The following is a 20,388-nucleotide window of genomic DNA, read 5'->3' as shown; positions in this document are numbered from 1 at the left end:
CTTACCTTTCAGGACTGCCACTGGCTGGCATGAAGAGGCAGAAATAGCCCCCAGCGCACCTGGGAGGTCACCTCACACCCAGGGACTCGGCCAGGAAGGGGCACCTCCCCGGGAGGGTGGAGGCACCGTCGGTGACAGCTGTTTTGGGAGCAGTGGCCGAAGGCGCTGCCTCCACGCCCACCCCGGCTGGGCACCGTGCCAGTGAAGGCTGCCGTTGCCCAGCCACGGGCAGGCCCTCCAGCTTGGCAGAAACTTCAAGCCCGAGCGAAGTCACGCAGGCGAAGCTCCCACTGCACCCTTCCGGGCGTGAGGAAGCAAACGGGCGCTTCCCCTGGCATCTCACCACTGCGCTCGGCCAGCGCATCGAGCCGGAGCCTCGGCGTGGACCGGGCCTCCGAGGAGAAAGTGAACTTGGCTTCTCGGTGTCCCTGGGCCTCAAGAGGCCCGAGTTCAGCACTCAGACAAGAAGTCCAGAGCTGGACACAATGGCGGGAGAAGCCAGGCCCACCCAGAGCACAGCCAGAGGAGGAAACAGGCCCCCGAGAAAGTTTGGCAGCTTGAACCTTTATTTTTAGTACTTTTTTAAAAAAGCATAATTAGAAACTTTCAATACAGAAATAATCCTAGCAAACCATTTAAAAGTTTTGTTGTTCGACAGGATTTCGCATCAGGTCCACCAAGACATCGGCCCAGCCCTGTGAGCGCCCCACCCCCACCCCCCATTCATGCGAACAACACTCAGCGGGACAGGCACAGTTGTCACCAAGATCACCCCGCCACCTGGGCCTGGACATCCAGCTGCCAGAGCCATGAGTGTTTCTAGCTGGGGCTGGCAACTCCCAGGACCCCCTCCTCTTATTGCTTGAGTTTGCAAGCACTGCCACATGGCACCACCTTCATGCTCAGAGTGGAGTGTGCTGCCCACCGGGCCCCATGATCGGCCACCCTCCACAGCACCGCCTCCCAGGCCCAGAGAACTCCCCCAACTCACCCTGCGGCTCCAAAGTGAAGGCCTGTCACGTGGAACCACAGTGTTTTGGCAGTTTGGGGAAGTGGGGAGGCAGGTCAAAGGAAACCCCACGTTTTGATTAAAAACCCCTCAACAGTGTTAACGAGGAAAATCTGCAGTGTGATCTGTGATGTGATTGTCCAGTCAGGGCTTCACCTGGAAATCGCCAGGAAAGGAAATCTAGTAACACACCCCACGGTGTTGAAATAAATTATTCCCAGGTTACGTGATCCTTTTAAGGGAAAGGTGAATGAAGTGTCCCAAGGAGGAGGAAAGGGGACAGTAATCAAGTGTAGATAACCCTGGTTTTTCCTCCGAGGGACCAGGGTAGTCAAAGCTGGCTGGCTCCCAGCCGCAGCTGCCATTCCTTCCCACCTGCTAAGGAATCCTCGTGCTACCTTTGCACCAAGACCGGTGTCAGTGACCTGAGGCTGCCTGCCACCCAGCTTGGAGGCAAGAGGCATCATCCCCAGTCCAGCAGCACCCACGCCCCACATCGAAGACCCAGGAACTCAGTGGGAGGCCGTGGACCCACACAGACAAGGGTGAGAGGCCCTTCTCCTTTCCCACCAAGAAACATCCAGGGATGCTCTGCCAAGAGCCCGGCCCCACACAGACAGGTAGCCGTTCACTTTTTCTACCAACACCGGACCCAAAGGGGAGGCCACCACTCCTGCTGCTGTGCCAGCCAAACCTCAGGAAGAGGGAAGAAGTGTGAGGAACTTAATTCATCTGATGTGGCCTCATTTTCTCAGCTGTTAAAACAATGCTCCTAAGCCCCGTTCCTGCGTGAACACACCCTGTCTTCCTGCTGGAACTGAAACAGCTTGGTATAAACAGAAGCACAGTTCCCCTGGGTTTGTAGCTTAGAGGCGTCTAGAAGGCAGGACAAGAAATCTGTTGGCCAAAGGGCAGGAGTGACTCCTGTGGAACCCACAGGCTGGGTCAGCTGAGGGCAGGGCCTCTAATGGGAACCCTAGGCCTACATCAAGGCCAGGCCCCCCAACTACCAGATAGTTAGGGGTAGGGGATGGGGAGGGCAGGGAGCTGGGCGAGGCCCTACCTGCCAGGTACAGAAGTCAACGATGGCCTGCAGGAGAGGAGAGGAACGTGGAGCCCACTCCACCAGCCCAGGTTGGCAAAAGACATGGCTAGAACTCGATCCCATCTCCTCAGGAAGCTGCTGGCGGTAAGATGGGATGGGGAGGGAGGGTCTGCTGCAGCAGGCTGGCATTAGGGAGGCAAAGTCAGAGCAGGACGAGGGTGAAACGGCCGGTTAAAGCAATATACATTATGTACAAATGGGTTAATCAGTTCGCTCGCTGGCAGCGTCCTCGCTGGGCCCAGGCGCCTTGGCCAGGGGGCAGGGGCACCAGAAGGGAAGGGCAGGTTGTCCAACACCTTCTTGGTACTCGAGGGGGAGGGGAGGAAGTGCCGATGGCGCCTCCAGATACAAAAACGTGGAGAGAATTCTTAAATAACGGCACGAAACTGAGACTGTCCCCCGAGGATCCCGGCGGGCCTCGGGCCAGGGAGTGGCCGCAGTGCAGTCTCTGCAGGGGGCTGCGAGGCATTAGCAGCAGCGTTTCTTTCGTTTACTGTTCCTCGTGAGCTTCACCACGTCGTTCTGTTGCTGCTGCTGCTGTTTCGCTAAGTTGTCTTTCTTTGCTCGGAGGACCAGCTCTGTGATGCAGTTGAACATCTGTGAGGATGAAGGAGGCAGGGCGGGCCTCAGACCTCGTGTGGAGGCCCGTCTCGGCTGCGCTGCCGCTGCTGGCCAGAAAGGCCACCTCCCCATCTCCCAGGGCCCAGCTTTCTATTTCTACTCGTGAATTTTTTGGTCTGAGTGTCTTCGCACCCTTTTGGAAGGAGGTGGTGACGTGTAGAGGTCAGAGAGAAACATCAAAGCCCAATGAGCTGTGTCCTGGAGAAGTCACTCTCAGGATCTTCCAGGCTTTCTTTTAAAGAGAAAGAACCCCTTTCCTTCTGCTGGACTCTCTGGACAAGACAAAGGTGCCCTACTAGTGACTGGTTAGAGGGCCCCAGAGCCTGCCCACTCCCTGCCACCTCTCAGCACATCCAGCCTAGAACCTTCCTCAGACCCCGAGGCATCCTTGCGCTGCCAGGATCCACTTAGCAGCCCACAGTCCTGTCCCCCACTCCACCAAGAACGGTGTCATCAAACCCTTGACAATTTGCTTCACTTTTTCCTCACAACCCAAGGGACTCTCCCCAGATCTACAGAGGAACACGGAGCCTAGAGCCCTAAGCTCCGCCCAAGGTCACACGGGCCCACACCACAGGCTCCAAGTGGAAAGGCCCGGCCTGCGATCCCAGCCTGACGGGCCCGAGGTGTCCGGGAGGCAGTGGGGATCCCGTTTCCCTGGGCCTCTGGACTCCACACACCATGGGCAGGACTCGCCCAAAGCCTGAGTGCGGCCGGCCTGGGCTCAAGGTAAGGGCCCGGCTTTCTCCCACAGACGCGCTGCTTTCTAGCAGGCCCCACGGAAGTGACGGGAGGCTCTGTGAGGGATGTGTCCACAGCAGGGGCCACCGGAGCTCTGGAGGCCAAGGCTGCAGAAAAGCCCGAAAGCAGGAGAGGGACAGCTGCGGGCCGGGACAGGGTCAGTGAGGCAGAGGACTGAGTGGACCCTGCATGGCTGGGTGCGGACCGGTCTAAGCTTGACTTAGCCTCTAACGAGCTGGGCACTATTCCTTAAGTTGGAACCTCCGTTCCCCATCTGAAACGGAATAGTTTACCTGAAGGACTGTTCAGATGTGAGCTCGGACTTTAAAGGCCTGGCAGCTACTATGACTTGTTCTGTCAGCCACAGCAGGCTAGCAGGGGGAGGAGCAGGGCCGGGCCCACTCCCTCCCTGTCCCTGCTCTGGCCCAGGTCTCACCTCTTCCACGTTGACATTCTCCTTGGCACTGGTCTCAAACAACTGGATCCCCATCTGCCCGGCGAATTTGTAGGCATCTTCTGTTTCCACCACCTTCCGCTCAGGGTCATCGTTCTTATTCCCCACTTTAGGGCAAAGCAAAGTCAGCTGGCCCTGCAAGAGCGCCCCTGGCCCCCTCCACCCCACTGTCCCGCTCCAGTGACCCCAATCTCACCTAAGATTCGGCACACATCATCACAGTTCTGGTTAATTTCATGAAGCCACCGTTTGACGTTGACGAAGGACTCGGCACTGGTGACGTCATAAACCACGATGACCCCGTGGGTCCCCCGATAATACCTGTAGGGCCAGGGTCTGTGTCAAAGCTTCAGCCCACATGAGACCTGCCTGCCCACTTCGAGATTGGCCGGGACCTGGGAGGAGGCAAACCCTCTCCAGCAGGACACCCAGAGGCCCCTCACCGCCTGGCCTGCCGACCCGCTCACACCGTGCTCAGCCAGCAGCACTGAGCTCACGCTGTCCCCAAGGCGGCCAACCAGGTTGCTCGGCGTCGGCTACTAGCTTGAAACGTCTTTGAGGTTCTCGTTTTATTTTTAAAATTCAGGCAAGTTTTGCATTTGACATAATATCACTATCCTTGGTGTGTTTTTTTGGTTAATCCTTACCCGAGGATATTTTTCCCATTGATTTTTAAAGAGAGTGGAAGGGAGAGGGGGAGAGACACACATTGATTGGTTGCCTCCCACATGCACCCTGACCAGGGCCGGGAGATCAAACCTGCAACCCAGATACATGCCCTTGCCTGGGCATCGATGCCACAACCCTTTGGTGTGCAGGCCAATGCTCTATCCACCAGCCAGGGCTCACTACCCTTGTGTTAACATTCAAAAAATTTTCTCTCTCCTCAAATTTTAGTAAAATGCCATTCCAAGAAGATGTGCCATTTGTGAAATCTGCCAAGGTCTGCACTCCCTCCCCAGGAGACTGGGGGGCACCTCGCATCCTGCCCCTCATCCATGCCAGGGCAGGGTGAGCACGGGAACACAGTATGGCACGCAGGAAGTGTTGGGAAGAGGGTTTCCCACCTATGCCACCACCAAACGTACAGACCCCACAGCCTGAGGTCAGCTAGAACAGCTGTCGCCAACTGGTGGTCCGTGGGGTCCAAAAGGTTGGCGACGGCTGAGCTAGAAGGTCTGGATGGCAGGAGGGTATAAGCATTCGCCTCCAGACACCATGTCTCCATTCATCCCCATGGTTCAGTAGGCCAGATGGAGGACATCAACCTGGGAGGAAGAGGAGGACAAGGCCTCACACATGCACTTCCCTGGAGAGCCTTCCCAGACCCACCAGCCGGGGACTCCCCCGCCCGAGGCTGTGTAACCACTCAGAGCGGCCGAGACTCACTAATCAGGGGCTTCTGGGAACGAGGCAAGAAGCAGTGCCCACAGCTCTGCCATCCACTGCCTTGGGGAGCCCCAACAATCGAGCCATTTAGTACTGTGCCCTCAGAACCAGCCCTGTCCTCTACCCCCAGCAGTTGCTGCTGAGACTGCCAGGTTATTACCAATTCGGCTCCGTGGACACCCCTCTGAGCAGCTACAAGTGCAGGAGGAGAACACTGTCCCCGGCCAGTGAAGTGTGCAGAGTGGAATGTATTTCCAAACTCTCCTTTGCTAAGACTATTGAAGGGGCCAAGAAAGAGCCACGGCCCAGCCCAGTCCCACCACAAAGCCCCTGCTGCTCCCTGGGAGACTCCGCCTCTCCGGGGTCCAGGTGAGGGCCTTTCTCAGAAACTGAGACTCGGAGCTCTGGCCAGGAGGGTGCCCATGCCTTGGGTACCTGTTACCACCGCCATCAGTAATCACTTCACTCACCACCACTTAGCTCTGTGCCAGGCCCACCGCCCAGCGCTTTATATCCACTTCCTAATGAATCTTTGCAACAACTTGTGTGGACAGGGCGGCTGCCGTTTTACCAGTGAGGACATGAGGCTGAGTGACCTGCCTGAAGTCACACCGCCAAAGCCAGGGCACCTGGATCTCCCTCCAGGGCCAGCTATGGTCACCTCCCTCTCCCTCTCATCTCAGCACCCACACCTCACTACTCCTCCCCAAACCCACACCCCACAGCCACACCTCTTGGTCAGCAAAACCCAGCTAGCAAGAGACAAGAAACGGTGACAGGGTGACAACAGGACTCCTTTGGCAGGCTAACAGGATGCGATTTCAGTTTCTCTTTTAATGCCCTGAATCAGAAAAGGCCACCCTACTGTACCCTGACCTGATCCCTGAGGAGAGAACGAACTCCCAACCTCTCCCAAGGATCCTTCCTTCTTCAGCAGCTGCCATCACAGTGGCCCCTCGGCATGGCCTGCAGAGCCTCCTGCCTCATGAGAGGCAGAGTCGGGGACCCCAAGATGGAGCTACCCTCAGCCTCCCCAGGCAAACAGGACGGCCAGCAGGGGCCAGGCTGGTGTCACAGTACCAGGGTGCAGTGCTGCCCCTTCTCGAGCACCCTGAAACACATTGCCCTCAGGCAGCTGAGGAACTCCAGTCTCCCCAACAGAATGAGCTGTGCACCCCTCCCACCTGCCCTGAAAGAATCTGGGAGTCAGGGGGGGGGGGGGGGCAGTGGCTCCTCTGCTAAAGAGCCTGGGCACCCCAGGCCCACTGCCCTGCCCGAAGCATTTCTCATGGCTGCAGGCCCAACCATCTCGGCTGCCCTGAACTCCCTGACTGGCTTTAACCCACAGGAAGCACTAGAGCATCTGCCACAGTCCCAGTCCCTTGGGGTGAGGGGTCAGCAGAGAGCAGGACTATGGACTGGTTAAAGGCAGGAGCTTTGGTATCAGACCTCAGTTCAACTCCTAACCAACCAAGCTGGGCCTCACTTTTTGTTAGTAAAACGGAGGTAATCACAGGACTCTCTTTATCAGGATTAAGTGAAATGAAGTAGGTAATGCCCTCTGTGACAGTCCCAGCCCCAGGTGGTCAGGACAGCTGGGGTCAGTGCCTTGGTCTGACCATGAGGTCTTGGTCTTGTTTGAGCCTGGACACACCGGCCACCTGAAGGCGCCCATCCTCCCTCCCCAAGGAGCCTCTGACCCCAGTGCCCTCCTTAGGGCCTCACAAATAGGCACGGAGACACCAGAGGCTCAGGTAACTCATCGGCAAGTAGCAAGAAAGCAGCCCTGGGCAGACGCCAGGCCAGGACCCCTGGGGCTGGGGGCTTCTCGGACCACAGTACACAAATGCTCTCTACAGAGCTAGCCCAGCGACAGAAACCCCCCACACTGCTCAGGATCCAATCTCTTGACCAGGCTACCCAGCCAGCATCCTTTGCTCCCAGCCACCACTGTAGAGGCTTTTTACCCCTTCCACTTCCCACCCTCAGGAGATCCTGCAGCCAGCCTGGGGTCCACCCGTCTGCATGCTGAAGGGAGGAGAAGCATCTCTGGCCGGAGAACTTCCTCACCCACCTTCCCAAAAGCCCCCACTCAGGGATCACTGCGGGGAGACAAAGGAGAGGCCTACCAAAGAAGCAACTACTGCGGCCAGACACCGGCTCCTACTCTGGCACATACACCACCGTGGGCAGCCCAGGCTCTGCCACCCCTGGGAACAGGACCCCTCTTGGAAGTCCCGCATCTGTCCAATGGGGATAGCAACAGCGCTGCCTGCAGAAGGCTCAAGGACACGCTCAGGAAGCCCCAGCACAGACTACCTGGCACACAGGCCTCCGCACCGAAGCAAAGCCTAACGGTAAATAAACCCTGTGAGAAACCGAAGCACAGAACCTCAGGCAGCTTGCCCACGGTCACACCGAACAAAAATGTAAATTCTGAACCATTGACCTAGCTGGTTTGGCTCAGTGGATAGAGTGTCGGCCTGGGGACTGAAGGGTCCCAGGTTCGATTCTGAGCACATGCCCAGGTTGCGGGCTCGATCCCCAGTAGGGGGCATGCAGGAGACAGCCAATCAATGAGTCCGTCTCATCATTGATGTTTTTATCTCTCTCCCTCTCCCTTTCTCTCTGAAATAAATAAAAATATTAAAAACAAACAAACTTGGTTCTTAATTTTTTTTTTTTTTTAAGTATCATCTGCCTTCGAAGTCCTGCTCTTTCCTGGAACCTGTTCCATTAACAGCCAAAGAACCAAGAGCCCCTCCACAGGCTTCCACTGTCGCGTTCCAGCTGGGTCTCCTCCTGTTTGCAGCTAAGAGTCACCAAGGTGCTGTGGCAGCCCACTGGGTGAGCTGGGTTCCCAGTAACCAGCTTTGGGGAGGCCGAGTAATGGCCTCTCAACAGCCTCCTATGCACCAGCGCCCCTTCCAACCCTCCCAACAGAGAGAAGCCAGCTCCAGAGGCAGGGTGTGTGGTGGGAAGCTGCACAGCTGACAACCCAACGAGAGGAGTGTCTGACCACCAGGTGAAGCCAGTAGCAGTCATCCCATTTTACAGACAAAGGGACCAAAGGCCAGAGGGTATGCTGACTGACATGTACTGTCCTGCCAACCCCAGAGCCTGGGTACTCAGCCACTGCCCACCCACAGCAACAGCCATATCTCATCCCCTCCTCCTCTCACATCCTTAGGAAGAGGAGGGCTCAGCTTAACACCACTGACTGTGGCCAGCAAAGGGCTTACCTCCTGACAGTCCGGGACCCACCCGTGACATTTCCACCATGACCTGGGCTAGTTACTCAACTGTGTCCACTGTCGGTGGCGAGGGGTCAGAATGGGGGCAAGTGCAGACTCACGTGGAGGTGATGGTGCGGAAGCGCTCCTGCCCAGCTGTGTCCCAGATCTGCAGCTTCACTTTCTCCCCATTGATCTCCACGGTCCGAATCTTGAAATCCACTCCGATCGTGGTGATGTAGCTGCCTGCAAGCACACACATTAGCAAGGTCCACAGGTGCCCCAGTCCGACTACAGCGCACTCACTCTGGGCCCAGCACGATCGAGGTCCCGGGACAGAGTTCTGAATAAGAAAAGACAAGGGCCCTGGAGTGATGGAGCTCCATGGAACCCATAGTCAAGGTGAGGGCAGCAGACAGGATACAATGAAACAGATAAAAAAGACAATTTCAAAGTGATGAGTGCCACAAAGGAGTAAAACCAGAGCTGTGACTGGGGGGGACAGGCTCCTTTAGTGAGAGTGGCTGGACTGTTAGCTATGGCCTAAGAATAGTGGGAGGCCTATCACGCACTTTTTTTTTCTATTCTATTCTATTCCAAACGTTTTTAAAGACCCACAAATTAACTTCCTAACACACAAGTCATGACCTGCAATTTGAAAAACAATGTTTGAGGCAGAGGAGACAGTAGCAAAAATAGCAGTGGAGGGAGGGGGGTCAAGTAAGGTCAAGCACAGAGTCGGAATCAGGTAGGGAGGGGGTGCCAAGGCCTGATCTCGGGGCATCTGCACCATTAGGAGAGCTTGGGCTTTCTGTGGTGTGTGACGGGAAGGCACTGAAGGTTTTAATCAGAGTATGAGCTGCATTATAAACAGCTCTCCTGTGGCCTCTGTGAGAGATGGAGTGGAAGAGAATGTCTGGCCAATGTAACAGTTCTGTCCAGGCTTACAAAGGCCCGAATCTAAGACATGTTTTCACGCCAATTGGAGATTACAGTGTGACACAGTGCTGCAGACAGGACACACACACAACTGACTCTATAAAGTATCCAAACTCTGGAGGAAAGGTCAAAGTTCAAAGTGGGGTGGAGATCAAGGAAGGCTTTGGGGAAGAAGTCACATTCCAGCCTAGCTTGAAAGAATCGGTAAAATGTCAAAGGCTGAGATTAGGTGGGGGAAGACATCCCACCCAGAGGCAAAACACTGAGAGAAAACATTCAGAAACAAGCCAGCCGGCATCCCGGGCACTGGGCCCTGTGCAGCTCGGGATGAGCCCAGGAGTGTGACCCAGCACCTACTGCTGCAGGCACTCAACCAGCAGCTGGCGGCTGAATGAATGAGTAAGCGAGAGAGCTTGGGAAACGGCAAAAGAATGAACAAACAGTAGGAGCCAGAAAGCTGGAAAGGTGAGCTGAAAACAGATTATGAAGTCCGGTGGTTTTCAGCGGGGAGGACTGTGTCTCCGCAGAGGACACTGAGCAATGTCTGGAGACATTTCTGGTCGTCACAATTGGGGGAGAGGGACCAATGCTACCGGTAAGTGGAGCCCAGGGATTCTGCTCCATATCCTTTACGGAACAGCCCCCACAACACAGAATCACAGGCCCAGAGTGTGAACAGTTCTGAGGTGGAAAAACCTTGCCATAAACTCTGCTCACTTAAGAGAGGGCCGCTGAGGTTTGAAGCAGAGGCAAGCCCCTGGCAGAGCCACGTACTAGCTAGATAAATTCAGCAGTTTGACAGGGGAGGGGGAGGAGCTGCTGAAATGCTTCAGGCTAGAACCAACGAAGATACTGGCAGTAGAAATGGGAAGAGGAGTGAGAGAGCAAAGGAGAGCCCTCCAGGAGTGGAAGCCATGAGGATGGGGAGTCACAAGGTCATGAGGAAAATGAGTATTTTTCAGCCTAATGATAAGCTGCTCCTTAAGTGACCATTCTTGAACAGAAGCAATAACAAACCACTGGAAGGTACTGCAAGATTCCTGAGTCCCAGGCACTATGACCTGCAATATCACAGGTGACCCTCACAATAACCCTCTGTGGGAAGGACGATGATCAGTCCCACTTGACGATGAGCTGAGACTTAGTCAGGCTCATGGTCACACAGACAGCTCTTTCCACATCACACCACCAGTAGTGCTGCAGGACGACTGCTGGGAGAAACCCACTTCTCCACCAAGAGAGGCGGTAGCCATGTAATCACTTCCTAGTTTTAGCTCATCCCTTAACCACATCATAGGGAATTCCCTACAAGACAGTCACACTTCATCCTTGATCAGAGAGCCCAAGCTAGCCCGAAGTCTCTGCAATGAACCTGATGTATTCAACAAACACATCCACTTCACCAATATCTGGGAAATACAAACTTAAACGAGATAGCACTTTGTGCTGATTGGTTTAGCAAAAATGAAGACTATCCAAGATCTAGCATTGAGGGACCCTTTATACCCCTTCATGCCCAACTGGTGCAGTTCAGTGGTTGAGTGTTGACCTATGAACCAGGAGATCATAGTTCGATTCCCAATCAGGGCACATGCGGCTCAATCCCCAGTGTGGGGCATGCAGGAGGCAGCCAATCCATGATTCTCAGTCATCATTGATGTTTCTATCTATCCCTCTCCCTTCCTCTCTGAAATCAATAAATATATATTTTTAAGTAAAATAAATAAAATAAACCCCTTCAGTGGTAGTGTCAGTTCACGTAGTACAGCTTGGAAAGCTCAGTTCAGAGCACTGTGAAAAAGTTAAATGCACATACCCCGACCTCATGACTCCTCTTCTATGCAAGAAGAAGCATCAAGTGTAGCCCAAGACATGCAGATCGCTGAAACTACAAGCTACCAGAAAGCACGCACATATCAAGAGCACTGTTAGTGAACCATGTGCATCCATCCACAGCCAGGGGAACTTCAGAGCCATCCTAAGAACCAGAGGTCTCATGTGCCGTGGAAGGGTGATCCTTGACACAGGAGGGGAAGGCGAGCCGCTGACCACCGCACGTGGAGTGGAGAAGAAAAGTCGGAAAGACAGACCATGCTGGGCAGAGGCTCCCAGGGCACCGGACGGGATAGGTAAAGGGACAGCTTTCATTTTCCACTACTGAGTCTTCCCGTTTGAAAGTTTACACAGGCATGTACTAACTTGCAATATTTTTTTAACTTTCTTTTTTCTTTTTTAAATATTGGGGCACAAATAGACCCAGGGTGGCCAAAGTATGGGCCTGTAAAGGATTTTTTTTTTTTTTTTGAACCAGACAAATGAAGACGGACGCAGAGGCTGCTAGCCTGTGCCTCCCTCTGCTTCTCTGTCCCTCAGCCTGCAATCGCACTGACAAGGTTTGCGACATGAGGCAGAGGCGGGTGTTCTGGCGCCAGGCAAAGGGATTTCAAAACTGAAACACCTCAGCAGCACCTCAGGGGCACACTCACCTGAGAAAGTGTTGTCGGCGAAACGTAAGAGTAAACTGCTCTTTCCCACACCTGCAAGAGAGAGAGCAGGAGATGAGAGGCAGCATGGGTCCCTCCCCTCAACCAGTCCTTCCTGCTGCAGGGAGATGACACCCAGGTCCTCAGTTTTAAACTCAGTGGGACTGAGCTCCCTCCTCAATACTGCTTTTGATGTGAAGCAGCCACACACCACGAGCATCTCCCCCACTCAATTTCTAATCTTTTCCTCGGTCCTAGTGTAAGACAAGCTGCCCCCAAAGCCCAGGGGAGAAATGAGGAGGGGACTCGTGCCCAGGTCCTGTGCTGAGGGCTGGCCCCAGCAACTCAGAGGAAGGTACCAGATGACAGAAACAAAGCAGGGGAAAGTCACCAAATGAAACTGGCCCCAAAGTGCATCTGAAATGTGGTCCCTAGAAAACTGCACATCATGTGTGGAGCTTCAGTTCATGTGCAGTGTGAGACGAGAACCTGCAGAGCTGCAAAGAACCCCTGAGATCATTGGGGCTGTTCTGCAGGTGAGGAAACTGAGGCCCAGACAACTCTAACCGACTGTGGGCCATCTCACCCCAGTTATGTCGGCCAGCTGGACCAATGGGGAGGGGTGTCTGCCACCCCTACAGCCCAACAGCTCCCATGTGCACAAAGCATTTCACTGGCCGCAGCATCTGCTGGCACACTTGTTCCCAGAACAGGTGGAACCCTCGTAAGCCTGGCTTCCCTTTACTTCAGCACACAGCAGCTTTAGCCTTCCAGGTACAACCTGTCCTGTGTCCCTCCCCTACCTGTCCTGTACCCCCGCCACCCCCCAAGGCCAGCTGGGTCAACTGACCACAGAAGGAAAGAATTAGCATGCATAGAGAGCTGTGTGTGGTGGGCACTTTGATGCTCCTATAACTCCAGCTGCATCTATTAAGATCAGGATGTGGCAACTGAGGCTCCAACAAGCTAAGCAGCTGGCCTAGGGCCTCAGCAGGAAGTGTGAGCTGAGATCTGAATCCAGAGCTGTCTACTCGGGAGCTCTAAAGCTCTTTCCAATACATTCTGCTTGGGGAGTCTTTCTGCATCTGTTTCAGGAAGTTCAAAACAAAGACCCCACAGAGGCTCCTGCATCTCACTTCTGGTTGACGTTTAGCAGCAGTGCTATCAAAACTAGATCGGAAGAGAACTTAGCCTAGGGTCTCAGAAACCCCCACAACTAAGTGCAAATTTTGAGTATATGTGCATATTTGGAGGGAGGAGTCCATAGCATTCATCAGCTCCTCAGCTACCTCCGCCCCCAGCCCCAGCTGTGCCTAACACTAACTAATCCAGAAATCCTCTCGGAGCAGTCCTCTTGGATGACATGTCTGGAGGCTTCTCCAGGTGAGTACACTGTCCAGGGAGGCCCAGGAGAGCGTTTCATGGTAAACCTGGGTCTGACCTTCCCAAAGGCAGGCCGGGGGTGCTGTGCCCCATGGCACCTGCTGCTCAGCCCATGCCTGCAGCACTCTTGCTCAGAGCCACTTCCTCATTGCTGCTTCTATGAGGCTTCCTGCTGAGCCAAGGAGAGCCCCAGTCCTGGGCTGGGTCCCTCCCAGCGCTCTGTCCAATGCCAACACCCCATCGGTCCTGCCTGCTCCTCTGCTTCCTCCTGGAGACTTCTGGGTCCACTTACTCAGCTAAAAGCTGTGTCTGGGCAACTAGGCTGTGAATTCCTCCAGGAAGGCAATCTCGCCTCACCTCCCCTGGACATTTAATGTGCTGGAAGCCAGGCCCAGCACTTAGTAGGTGCCAACAAAACACTGTGTAATGAATTATGACTAAATGGATGCCACTCACACTGACAGCTATGCTATCTAATGCTGACTGCAGCGTTAACAGGAGCCAAAGCAGTGCTTTTCAAACTTTGGGGGGTGGCGGAATCCTTAGATCTAAAACAGATAAGGGGAGGTGCTCTCTGCATGAAGCGGTGAAGCAGCGGCACTCCCTCCAGCATGGCCTCTCTGGGTCCCCTTCGCTGCCCCAGCTCCTCTGCAGAGCTTCTGAAAGCCACCAGTCTGCAGAAAGACGGCCACAGCCACCACACCAACAGCTCCTCTGAGCCACAGGGTTGGGCCTGACACCACCTCCAGCATAGCTCTTCCCTTCAAATGGAACAGACACCCACCCTCAGAAATGCCACCCCCAAATATCCCTCGAGAGGCTTTCTTAGGAAAACATGCACTGGCCTGTGGAAGGAAGTGACGAGTCCCAATCCACCTTCACCACAGCTGAAGTCAACAGCTTCCCAAGGGCCGTATCTAGTAGGAAACCCCACAAGTCCAGCCCCATCATCCTTTACCCAGCAAGGAGCCGAGGCCGGCACTCGATGCCTCTTGGTAGCCAGGACGCATAGTTATTCTGCAGAAACTTCACACTCTCTCTGTCATCCCCGTGCTCCCTGCATCACACCCCCTCTCTCCCTTGCTTTCTGCCTTCTGAGCTACACAGATGCTCCGACCCTCAAAAAGCCTCCACAGGAGTCCCCACCCTCAGCCCTGCTCCTCCCTTGGGCTAAGGTTCCCTCACTTCCCTCACTCCTCTCTGCTTCGGTTCTAGACTGTTGAAGACCTTTAGACTTTCAAGTAAAGTGTTCTCAATTTCAAACCTGGCTCAGTAACTAATTCACTGGATAACCTCCGACAAGTCACTTCAGCACACAGCAGCTTTAAGCCTCAGCTCACACATGTGTAAAGTGAAAGGCTTTAGCTCTCTGACAACCACCCCAGCCTCCAGCTGGTCTCATGGATCGGATGAAATGCTCACACATTAGAGCCAGTGTTGGAACATAAGAGAGAGGAAGAACCTTAGGCATATAGAAGAGCTGCAGAAGCTGACGGAATGAGTTCTAGAAGCATGTGCAATCTGGCAGAGTGGGAAGAAGAACTCCAGATTTATAAAGAAAGAAACTAACATTCACCGAGGGCCTCCTGTTTGCCAGGCCTGGGACCAGCTGCTCACACGTGAATCCATGTGTGTTAACGCCCGGCTTTGCCTCTGATGAGCTGTTGGCTCTGGGCAAGTCAGTCAACTCCTCTGAGCCATAGTTTGTTTTTCTGACAAACTACACAGGCACAGGGGAGAAGCCGATGGGCAAGCGTCTGTGAAGTTTTTTGGTAAGCCCTAAGGAAGCACCCACACAGGAGCCCGGGTCAGGCGAGCACATGATGCTCGTCTCCTTGCTCAGCTGCCAAAGATTAGTTTGAACTTCCATGGCGACCATCTCCAGTCTCCTAAGTGTTGGGCTTTGAGTATCAGCTCACTGTCAGGAGAAATTAAGCTGCAAAGCATCTGTCTTCTCTACACCACATAGTCCTCTACACACTGAGCTAGGAGCCAGAGAGTCTTCTCCCACAGCTGACTTCTGAGTGAAAAATCAACACGCCACGCAAAATGTACTATGAAAAGGGGGCCAAAACCATCCCTGGGTTTGACAAAGAGGAAAAGTGAACAAGCCACATCTTGCTGAGCTTATGCTTTTCGTTTTCGGGTATCAACACAGGCTCTAGATGTCTTGTAGAGGGAGAAGGACCCCTGACCAAGGTGAGCTGACTTTAACTCCAAAAGAGAGAACTCACGCTGGGGCCAGCCCCTCTGAACCAAGACCAGGGCTGAATGAAATCCTGTAACGGCATAACCCTCCGGACCCAGAGGAATGCCGGCGGCCTTCTCCAAGAGCACGTCTACACAGCTCGTCTGGTTTTCTTTTATTCAAACCACAGCCTCCTCCTTTCTAACTCCTTCCCAACCACAGCCACTCTTCATCTCTGCAGTTAACCCCTAATTTTTCCTCTTACCTCTCCCTTCCACCAGTAACCACGGAAACCTCAGCCATCTTTCACCTGATCCAAACCACCAACCACATCCCAATCCAGCTCCACAGGAGACCAAAACCCACCCACTTCCCTGGCCCAGCTATGACCCAACACTCCTACATCAGGTCTTACATCCCTTTGATTTGGTCCCCTCTTTCCTTAACAATCCATAGGCTCCACCACCTCTAGTCACATTCAACTCAGGTCTGGTCTGGTCTATAAAATCGGGTGCTCCCCAGTCTCCTTCCCTATCATATAATCCCAGCGCCTCAGTTATACTCCTATAAACCTCCTGAGGCCTGCCTCCCTGACCTCTTGGTCACCCCATAGACCTGCGCACCTGCCACACTCCAAACACCTCTAAACCCTCCACCCTTTCCCAGACACCAGCCTAATGCTTATCAGGACACTGAATATTCATTCAACAACTATGCATTAGGCACCTACTGGGTGCCAGGCAGGCACTGGGCACGGAGAGGCTGCAGTGCGCTGAGCTAGATCTCTCCAGGAGCGTGGAGATGCTCAGAGCGCTCTGTAATACTGGCTGCACCTCCAGTGCCCGGCCATATACATACAGCACAGAAAAGCAAACAAATATTGAACACTCACCTTGCGCGTTACCTCACGGAACACTCAACAGCCCAGTGACACCAACCCTATCATTCCATTTTACAGATGAGGAACCGGAACCATAGGGAGATAGAGCAACAGCAACTCGGCAGGAATGGGCCCGGCCCTGTGCGAAGTGCTTTACCTGCCTTACCTTAAAAACCTCGCAAGAACCCCAGGAGGCAGGTGCTGGGAACATGCCCACTTTGCAAAGGAAGAAACTGACAATCATATCCATAGAACACATCTGCGCCAGGTCGGGACTAAGCACTTTTCAAGCTTTTTCTCATCGCATACTCACACCACCCAGCAAGGCAAGTCCCCAGTTCTCAGATGAGGACACTGAGGCTCAGAAACGCGAAACAACTTGCCCAAGGTCACAGACTGAGGAAGCTGGTAGTCCCAGCACTCGAACCCAGGTCTCTCCAACTCCAGAGATCGCGCGACTTGACCAAGGTCACACGTGAGGCAGCGGCAGGCACGGTGAGTGGACCGGGCGCCCCAGCCCGACCCCTGCTCGCCCGGCTCCTCCGCTCCGCAGCCTGGCGCCCCAACCTCTCCTTGGCGAGGCCCCGAGCCCCTCGGCGCACCCCTGGGGCCGGCGACTGCCGGGCAGCCCCGCCCGCCCGCCCCGCGCGGGCCGGCAGCTCTCCGCCCGTCTGCCCGCCCCGAGGCCCCCGCGGGCCGCGCCCGGCAGGGCCCACGCCGCCTCCGGCCTCCTCGGCCCTCACCGCTGTCGCCGATGATGAGCAGCTTGAAGAGGTGGTCGTAGTCCCGGGCCATGGCGGGCGGGGGAGGCGCGGGCAGGCAGGCGGGGTCGGTGCTGGCCTCGCGAACCGCAGCTCCCTCCGGGCTGCTCCGGCAGCGGCGGATCCACTTCCCGAACAAACAGCCGGAACTGACAGAAACACCTCCCTCCGCTCCCCCTCCTCCTCCTCTTCAGCAGCCGCCGCCGCCGCTGCCGCCGCCTCTCTCCTTCCCGCCCCACCCCGCCACTGCGCAGGCGCAGCGTCCGGCACCGCCTGTGCGCAGCCGCAGCGTCGGCCAGCCGCGCCCTCGCCGCGCTCGCGCACCGCGCGTGCGCTCTGGCAGTCCCGCCGGTGCGGGCCTGCTTGTCCACTTCTTGGTGAACATCGCTGTGGCGGCTCGCGGCCCTTAGGGCTCGAAAAGATGAGCTGCTGTCGAGCCCAAACGGAAAGAAGCCGAGAATGCCGGAGAAGCCCGGCCGTGGCCCGGACGGACCGGCTCCTTCAGCTTCCAGCCCTGCAGTCTGCGGAGAGGAAAAGACAGGCTCGCAGTGACCGTGCGAGCGGGGCTTACACCGGGGACTCGGACACTCCGCCCCCTTTCTGCATGGACGCCGCCCCCGGGGTGCTGGCTCCGGCCACCGAGTCCCGAGCCTGTGGAATGGACGCCGAGCCTGTGGAATGGACGCCGAAGCGGTTGGTGGCTGCCGAGTTTTACAGGAGAGGAGTCACCTGCCGGAGCTGAGCGGGTTAGGAGGGGGGCCTCTTAGGTCAGCTCTGGGTCGAAATCACGTCCTAGCCCGTAATACACTCCGGGAGCTTGAGTTGCCTTCTTGGTAAAAAGGGGAGAATAGTTGGATTCAGAGTCCCGTCCTACGTGACGCTGAGCCCGATAGATTAATGACCCCGTGTGTTTTCTGAGGGGAGAGAGAAAAGGGCTGAGGATGGGAGGAGCTTTGCTTTACGTTTCATTTATTCCTGTGCTGCTTAAATTTACAATGGGTACTTCCCATAAAAGAAGCAACAAAAATCCAAAATAAAGTAACTAAAATCATCATCTATGCCAATATGGAAAGAATGTAAATATTCAAAAAATATAAATAAAATATTAGGTAGGATTACAAAAGACAAACATATCCTTAAACCAAAAAGTAAGATAAAACAAAAAATCTTGACTATAAAAAGTAATGCTTATGGATGGGTGGAGCAACAAATTGATGTTTTTCTCGCTCAAATCAATTTTTTTTTAATTTTAAAGTAATGCTCATGGTTTGTTTTTTTTTTAAAAAAAATGTACATTTTACCAGAAAGTACAAGTTGCTACTTTTCCTTCAGACCCACTCCTCATAGGTAATCTCTTAATGATGTTTCTTGGATAAATTGAAATGCTTAATAAATATATATTGAATGAATGAATAAATCTCCTTCAGTGAGTATTCTGTGCCTATGCAAACACATATATGTGCGCTGCCTTTTGCTGCATTATGGTACTCCACATGGTTGAACTATAATTTAACCACTCTGCTGTTGATAGGCATTTATGTTGGTTACAATTTTGTTATACAATGTTGCAGGGAAGATCCTGGAACAGCACTGGAGTGTCTGAATAAAGCTTTGAGTTTTTCCAGGAGCTGAGAATCAGTGTGGTGATGTCAAAAGAACCTGGGCTTGGAATCTGAAGGTACGGAGAGAAGAGCTGCTCCTATGACCTTTGAGAAATGGCCCTTCTTGGTCCGGGAAAGGTTAATGGGGTCCCTTTGATCCAGCCATTTTAGTTAGGAAATATCAGGGAAGAAAGAAACATCTGTGTAGCCACCAGGCAAGCACACTCAACCCTGACCAACCATTGAGGCTATCACTCCAGGCTCTCTGCTCAGCCTGTTCCGGAGGTGAAGAGACTGTTCGAAGGCCAGCTCTGAAATCCTGGCTCCGTCCCTGAAAAGCTTTGAGCTTTTGGATAAGTCACAACACAGTGTCCCAGAACCCCAGGTTCCACACAGGGTAGTTGGGAGGATTAGAGCTGTGTTTGTAAATCACCGGCACATAGAGGCATACTTAGTTTTACTGTGCTTCACAGGTTCTTGTTTTTTACAAAAACGGCAAGATCCTCCACCAGCACAAAGATTACAACTCATGAACGCTCAGATAGCATTTTTTTTTAGTAATAATGTATTCCATTTTCTAGACATAATGCTATTATACTCTTAAACTACAGTAATAGTGCAAACGTGACTTTTACATGAAACTGACAAACCAAAAAATTGGTGCAACTGGCTTTATTGCGGTACTCGCCTAAAGCGGTACTCGCCCACAGCCACCAGGCATGCCTGTGTGCACATGATAACAGTTAACCAAGGCCTTTGTACACGGGCCCGTCATACTTTCAGCCATCTCTTACTGTAGACTCTAGCACCATGCCCAAGGCAGCCTCCCACATCAGGGCTGCAAGGTACCTGTGAGTAGAGCGGAACTGGCCATTGTGAAGAACAGGTGCCGGCCTTGCCTGTCTATGACATTAATTCCTTCATTTATTTAGTAACTAATTGTTTAATGAGTGCTATTTGTTTATTATGTGCCACGGATGGTAGAATAGAGCCTTTCCCTCCAGGAGCTTACAGGCTCACCAGAATAAGATATACTCATGAGGAATTAAAAATACAAGACAATAGATAAAACAGCTGTCAAATGAGGCAGTCTAGACTTCAGAAGATGAATGCTATCACTTCCAGCTAGAATGAGGGGAAAGAGATTTCATCATAAAAGATTTCCTGATGGAACTGGAATTGAAAGAGCTTTGAATGACAGGTGTATTTAAACAGCCACTGTCACAGTCTGTGAGAAGCATCAATTTTGTCTTTGAGGGGGAATTCCCTGTAGGTCAGGAGATGTGCCTGACGTCCCAAAAATGAAGCTCTTGAGGACATTTCCTGTAGAAATACTATTTTATATTATTTAAACTATAATGATTGGAGCTATGTTTTGGTAGGTAGGAAGATTCGGATAGATACTTTATATGTGGATACAGATATAAACTTCCTGACCTGAGGTAAGGTTCAGTGTGTAACACTGACCGTAAACTTTGTTCACTGTTCTGAACAGACAGCTTACAGCTGCGCTTTTGCAGCACCACCTGTTTGCACATTAGAAACTACACGGGGAAGCAGTGAAAGTTGGTGAGCAGAGTAGCAACAGCAAAATGCTATTT

At 53.5% G+C, this 20,388-nt stretch overlaps 1 protein-coding gene across 1 annotated transcript; it reads right to left on the bottom strand.

The window, feature by feature from the left end:
• Positions 1–545: 545 nt before the first annotated feature.
• RAB35 (RAB35, member RAS oncogene family) lies at positions 546–17,790 on the bottom strand. The gene is made up of 6 exons (XM_080649928.1): positions 17,169–17,790; positions 11,978–12,028; positions 8,675–8,798; positions 4,127–4,251; positions 3,913–4,037; positions 546–2,711 (listed from the first exon to the last, which is right to left on the bottom strand). The coding sequence occupies exons 1-6, from the start codon at positions 17,218–17,220 to the stop codon at positions 2,583–2,585; spliced, it is 606 nt and encodes a 201-aa protein (XP_080506054.1). The 5' UTR covers positions 17,221–17,790; the 3' UTR covers positions 546–2,582.
• Between the last annotated feature and the right edge of the window lie 2,598 nt (positions 17,791–20,388).

This window comes from Plecotus auritus, assembly GCF_963455305.1.
Source record: "Plecotus auritus genome assembly, chromosome: 13".
In the NCBI taxonomy this organism is placed as follows: Eukaryota; Metazoa; Chordata; class Mammalia; order Chiroptera; family Vespertilionidae; genus Plecotus; species Plecotus auritus.
The sequence above is the reverse complement of the archived record's forward strand: the minus strand, read 5'-3'. Positions and strand labels throughout refer to the sequence as shown.